This window comes from Salvelinus namaycush, chromosome 25 (assembly GCF_016432855.1).
Source record: "Salvelinus namaycush isolate Seneca chromosome 25, SaNama_1.0, whole genome shotgun sequence".
NCBI lineage: Eukaryota > Metazoa > Chordata > Actinopteri > Salmoniformes > Salmonidae > Salvelinus > Salvelinus namaycush.
Genome location: NC_052331.1, coordinates 35,396,620 through 35,403,451, shown reverse-complemented (window position 1 = coordinate 35,403,451; position 6,832 = coordinate 35,396,620). Strand labels below are relative to the sequence as shown.

The 6,832-nt window shown below is 48.6% G+C and overlaps 1 protein-coding gene across 1 annotated transcript in view; it reads right to left on the bottom strand.

Annotated features, from left to right (window-relative positions):
- Nucleotides 1–462: 462 nt before the first annotated feature.
- Nucleotides 463–6,832, bottom strand: part of LOC120020653 (collagen alpha-2(VI) chain-like) — a 12,106-nt gene continuing 5,736 nt past the window's right edge. Inside the window, exon 2 of the mRNA XM_038964358.1 lies at nt 463–1,692. Coding sequence (XP_038820286.1) covers nt 1,426–1,692 — 267 coding nt within the window. The 3' untranslated portion in view covers nt 463–1,425. The remainder of the gene's footprint in view (nt 1,693–6,832) is intronic.

Sequence of the window (6,832 nt, the reverse complement as noted above, 5' to 3'; positions counted from 1 at the left end):
GTTGGGGTGGAGAAGTGGGGTGTGTTGATGTGGTGTGTTCTGTGGGGTGGTGTTCTGGTGTCTTGTGGTGTGTTGTGGTGTCTTGTCTTGTGATGTGGTGTGGTGTGTTGTGATGTCTTCTTGTGGTGTGTTGTCTTGTGGTGTGTTGTGATGTCTTGTGGGGTGTTGTGATGTCTTCTTGTGGTGTGTTGTGTTGTGTTGTGTTGTGATGTCTTGTGATGTGTTGTGGTGTGTTGTGATGTCTTCTTGTGGTGTGTTGTGGTGTGTTCTGATGTCTTGGGGTGTGTTGTGTTGAAGGTCCTCCAACACCAATAGAGAATTAGTATTTAAATGACAACAGTAACCCAGCACACACACACACACACACACACACACACACACACACACACACACACACACACACACACACACACACACACACACACACACACACACACACACACACACACACACAGAGAAAGGTCTGGTTACACCACAGCTGGCTTTATTACATAATTTTCAGTTTACAACAAATGCATTTTCAGTGTGATTTGTGTGTGTGTTTAGTGTGTGTAAGCGTGTGTGTTTGTGTTTCTCTGTGTGTGTGTGTGTGTGTGTGTGTGTGTGTGTGTGTGTGTGTGTGTGTGTGTGTGTGTGTGTGTGTGTGTGTGTGTGTGTGTGTGTGTGTGTGTGTGTGTGTTGGGTATAGGTGTAGGTGTGTTGGATATATGTAACTGCCGATCTGTGTGTGTGATGTCTAAATGACTGTCTGATCTAGAATAATAACAGATAAGAGACACTTTCACTGAAAACATACAACTTTGTAAGTCAAAGCCATTTAAACTTAAGACTGTTTTTGAACTTAAGACTGTTTGAAAAGTTAAGACTGTTTGAAAAGTTAAGACTGTGTGAAAAGTTAATACTGTCTGAAAAGTGAAGACTGTTTTGTCAGACATTGACACTGTGTGTAACTCCTTCCACTAGAATATCACATTTAGTGTAAAATACAGACGTACTGATACAGACCTCACAGAGAGGGATCTCTTATAGAAACACAATACAAAAATCAACAACAACAATGGACCTACAGCTGCAACATCTTACACATTCAATATCAGTAACTCTCTGATAAGAGAGGCTTTGGTTGTTTGCGCTTATCTAGTTAATGGTGGAATCTGTCATTTAACTAATTTAAAAGATTCAACAATCTGGAGTCTCTTGTGTCTTTCGGACGAGCTAGAAGTTTAGCTTCCAAGTTCTGCCATTTTGCTAAAACCACAGAGCACCACAGAGCACCATATGACCACAGAGCACCATATGACTTTAATTCAAAACCCAGAGAACACCTTTTTGTTTATTTTTCATAACTGAAAAGATTCTTACGGACTGCAGCTTTAACAGCTCGTTAGAACACAGCTCGTTAGCTCTAACGAGCTGGTTAGCTCATTAGCAGACCCAGCGGATGAAGCGTTCGAAGAAGGTGGGTTTCCCCAGCGTGGCGTAGTCCTCTCCTCTGAAGATGGCCGACGTGTCTCCCAGGGCAACCTTCCTCAGCACTTCCTGGTCCGTGTCGGTCCCCATGGCGATCACCGTGGGCATACCCTCGGCCCGCCGCATGGCTGAGACACCCTCCTCCAGGCTGTCGCCCGCGGTGATGCCATCGGTGATAAAGACGAAGGACAGTTCAGCGTTACGACGTGCCAGGCGACTGCCCTGTAGACCACACAGAGAGACAGTACAGTTATACAGCGTTAGGACTGCCAGGAGACTGCCCTGTAGACCACACAGAGAGACAGTACAGTTATACAGCGTTAGGACTGCCAGGAGACTGCCCTGTAGACCACACAGAGAGACAGTACAGTTATACAGCGTTAGGACTGCCAGGAGACTGCCCTGTAGACCACACAGAGAGACAGTACAGTTATACAGCGTTAGGACTGCCAGGAGACTGCCCTGTAGACCACACAGAGAGACAGTACAGTTATACAGCGTTAGGACTGCCAGGAGACTGCCCTGTAGACCACACAGAGAGACAGTACAGTTATACAGCGTTAGGACTGCCAGGAGGCTGCCCTGTAGACCACACAGAGAGACAGTACAGTTATACAGCGTTAGGACTGCCAGGAGACTGCCCTGTAGACCACACAGAGAGACAGTACAGTTATACAGCGTTAGGACTGCCAGGAGACTGCCCTGTAGACCACACAGAGAGACAGTACAGTTATACAGCGTTAGGACTGCCAGGAGACTGCCCTGTAGACCACACAGAGAGACAGTACAGTTTTACAGCGTTAGGACTGCCAGGGGGCTGCCCTGTAGACCACACAGAGAGACAGTACAGTTATACAGCGTTAGGACTGCCAGGAGACTGCCCTGTAGACCACACAGAGAGACAGTACAGTTATACAGCGTTAGGACTGCCAGGAGGCTGCCCTGTAGACCACACAGAGAGACAGTACAGTTATACAGCGTTAGGACTGCCAGGAGACTGCCCTGTAGACCACACAGAGAGACAGTACAGTTATACAGCGTTAGGACTGCCAGGGGGCTGCCCTGTAGACCACACAGAGAGACAGTACAGTTATACAGCGTTAGGACTGCCAGGAGACTGCCCTGTAGACCACACAGAGAGACAGTACAGTTATACAGCGTTAGGACTGCCCTGTAGACCACACAGAGAGACAGTACAGTTTTACAGCGTTAGGACTGCCAGGGGGCTGCCCTGTAGACCACACAGAGAGACAGTACAGTTTTACAGCGTTAGGACTGCCAGGGGGCTGCCCTGTAGACCACACAGAGAGACAATACAGTTTTACAGCATTAGGAGTATTGAAAACGGGAGAGGGTGCTGGAAAATTGAAACTGGGGAGGGTGCTGGAAAATTGAAACTGGGGAGGGTGCTGGAGTATTGAAAACAGGGGAGGGTGCTAGAGTATTGAAAACAGGGGAGGGTGCTGGAGTATTGAAAACAGGGGAGGGTGCTGTAGTATTGAAACAGGGGAGGGTGCTGGAGTATTGAAAACAGGGGAGGGTGCAGGAGTATTGAACAGTGGAGGGTGCTAGAGTATTGAACAGTGGAGGGTGCTAGAGTATTGAAAACAAGGGAGGGTGCTAGAGTATTAAACAGTGGAGGGTGCTGGAGTATTGAACAGTGGAGGGTGCTAGAGTATTGAACAGTGGAGGGTGCTGGAGTATTGAAAACAGGGGAGGGTGCTGGAGTATTGAACAGTGGAGGGTGCTGGAGTATTGAACAGTGGAGGGTGCTAGAGTATTGAACAGTGGAGGGTGCTAGATTATTGAAAACAGGGGAGGGTGCTGGAGTATTGAACAGTGGAGGGTGCTGGAGTATTGAACAGTGGAGGGTGCTGGAGTATTGAACAGGGGAGGGTGCTAGATTATTGAAAACAGGGGAGGGTGCTAGAGTATTGAACAGGGGAGGGTGCTAGATTATTGAAAACAGGGGAGGGTGCTGGAGTATTGAAAACAGGGGAGGGTGCTAGAGTATTGAACAGGGGAGGGTGCTAGATTATTGAAAACAGTAGAGGGTGCTGGAGTATTGAAAACAGGGGAGGGTGCTGGAGTATTGAACAGGGGAGGGTGCTAGATTATTGAAAACAGGGGAGGGTGCTGGAGTATTGAACAGTGGAGGGTGCTGGAGTATTGAACAGTGGAGGGTGCTGGAGTATTGAACAGGGGAGGGTGCTAGATTATTGAAAACAGGGGAGGGTGCTGGAGTATTGAACAGTGGAGGGTGCTGGAGTATTGAAAACAGGGGAGGGTGCTGGAGTATTGAACAGTGGAGGGTGCTGGAGTATTGAACAGGGGAGGGTGCTAGATTATTGAAAACAGTGGAGGGTGCTGGAGTATTGAAAACAGGGGAGGGTGCTGTAGTATTGAAACAGGGGAGGGTGCTGGAGTATTGAAAACAGGGGAGGGTGCAGGAGTATTGAACAGTGGAGGGTGCTAGAGTATTGAACAGTGGAGGGTGCTAGAGTATTGAAAACAAGGGAGGGTGCTAGAGTATTGAACAGTGGAGGGTGCTGGAGTATTGAACAGTGGAGGGTGCTAGAGTATTGAACAGTGGAGGGTGCTGGAGTATTGAAAACAGGGGAGGGTGCTGGAGTATTGAACAGTGGAGGGTGCTGGAGTATTGAACAGTGGAGGGTGCTAGAGTATTGAACAGTGGAGGGTGCTAGATTATTGAAAACAGGGGAGGGTGCTGGAGTATTGAACAGTGGAGGGTGCTGGAGTATTGAACAGTGGAGGGTGCTGGAGTATTGAACAGGGGAGGGTGCTAGATTATTGAAAACAGGGGAGGGTGCTAGAGTATTGAACAGGGGAGGGTGCTAGATTATTGAAAACAGGGGAGGGTGCTGGAGTATTGAAAACAGGGGAGGGTGCTAGAGTATTGAACAGGGGAGGGTGCTAGATTATTGAAAACAGTAGAGGGTGCTGGAGTATTGAAAACAGGGGAGGGTGCTGGAGTATTGAACAGGGGAGGGTGCTAGATTATTGAAAACAGGGGAGGGTGCTGGAGTATTGAACAGTGGAGGGTGCTGGAGTATTGAACAGTGGAGGGTGCTGGAGTATTGAACAGGGGAGGGTGCTAGATTATTGAAAACAGGGGAGGGTGCTGGAGTATTGAACAGTGGAGGGTGCTGGAGTATTGAAAACAGGGGAGGGTGCTGGAGTATTGAACAGTGGAGGGTGCTGGAGTATTGAACAGGGGAGGGTGCTAGATTATTGAAAACAGTGGAGGGTGCTGGAGTATTGAAAACAGGGGAGGGTGCAGGAGTATTGAAAACAGGGGAGGGTGCTGGACTATTGAAAACAGGGGAGGGTGCTGGAGTATTGAACAGTGGAGGGTGCTGGAGTATTGAAAACAAGGGAGGGTGCTAGAGTATTGAACAGTGGAGGGTGCTAGAGTATTGAACAGTGGAGGGTGCTAGAGTATTGAAAACAAGGGAGGGTGCTAGAGTATTGAACAGTGGAGGGTGCTGGAGTATTGAACAGTGGAGGGTGCTAGAGTATTGAACAGTGGAGGGTGCTGGAGTATTGAAAACAGGGGAGGGTGCTGGAGTATTGAACAGGGGAGGGTGCTAGATTATTGAAAACAGGGGAGGGTGCTGGAGTATTGAACAGTGGAGGGTGCTGGAGTATTGAACAGTGGAGGGTGCTGGAGTATTGAACAGGGGAGGGTGCTAGATTATTGAAAACAGGGGAGGGTGCTAGAGTATTGAACAGAGGAGGGTGCTAGATTATTGAAAACAGGGGAGGGTGCTGGAGTATTGAAAACAGGGGAGGGTGCTAGAGTATTGAACAGGGGAGGGTGCTAGATTATTGAAAACAGTAGAGGGTGCTGGAGTATTGAAAACAGGGGAGGGTGCTGGAGTATTGAACAGGGGAGGGTGCTAGATTATTGAAAACAGGGGAGGGTGCTGGAGTATTGAACAGTGGAGGGTGCTGGAGTATTGAACAGTGGAGGGTGCTGGAGTATTGAACAGGGGAGGGTGCTAGATTATTGAAAACAGGGGAGGGTGCTGGAGTATTGAACAGTGGAGGGTGCTGGAGTATTGAAAACAGGGGAGGGTGCTGGAGTATTGAACAGTGGAGGGTGCTGGAGTATTGAACAGGGGAGGGTGCTAGATTATTGAAAACAGTGGAGGGTGCTGGAGTATTGAAAACAGGGGAGGGTGCAGGAGTATTGAAAACAGGGGAGGGTGCTGGACTATTGAAAACAGGGGAGGGTGCTGGAGTATTGAACAGTGGAGGGTGCTGGAGTATTGAAAACAGGGGAGGGTGCAGGAGTATTGAAAACTGTGGAGGGTGCTGGAGTATTGAACAGTGGAGGGTGCTGGACTATTGAAAACAGGGGAGGGTGCTAGAGTATTGAACAGTGGAGGGTGCTAGATTATTGAAAACAGGGGAGGGTGCTAGAGTATTGAACAGTGGAGGGTGCTGGACTATTGAAAACAGGGGAGGGTGCTAGAGTATTGAACAGTGGAGGGTGCTAGATTATTGAAAACAGGGGAGGGTGCAGGAGTATTGAAAACAGGGGAGGGTGCTGGAGTATTGAACAGTGGAGGGTGCTGGAGTATTGAAAACAGGGGAGGGTGCAGGAGTATTGAAAACTGTGGAGGGTGCTGGAGTATTGAACAGTGGAGGGTGCTAGTGTATTGAACAGTGGAGGGTGCTGGAGTATTGCTGTCCCCAGTCCACCTGGCCTTGCTGCTGTCCCAGTTTCAACTGTTCTGCCTGCAGTTATGGAACCCCTACCTGTCCCAGACCTGCTGTTTTCAACTCTTAAAGATCGGCTATGAAAAGCCAACTGACATTTATTCCTGATTATTATTTGACCATGCTTGTCATTTATTAACATTTTGAACATCTTGGCTCTCTCTAATTCTCTCCTTCTCTCTTTCTTTCTCTCTCTCGGAGGAACTGAGCCCTAGGACCATACGTCGGGACTACCGGGCATGATGACTCCTTGCTGTCCCCAGTCCACCTGGCGTTGCTGCTATTCCAGTTTCAACTGTTCTGCCTGCGGTTATGGAACCCCTACCTGTCCCAGACCTGCTGTTTTCAACTCTTAATGATCGGCTATGAAAAGCCAACTGACATTTATTCCTGATTATTATTTGACCATGCTTGTCATTTATGAACATTTTGAACATCTTGGCCATGTTCTGTTATAATCTCCACCCGGCACAGCCAGAAGAGGACTGGCCACCCCTCATAGCCTGGTTCCTCTCTAGGTTTCTTCCTAGATTTTGGCCTTTCTAGGGAGTTTTTCCGAGCCACCGTGCTCCTACACCTGCATTGCTTGCTGTTTGGGGTTTTAGGCTGGGTTTCT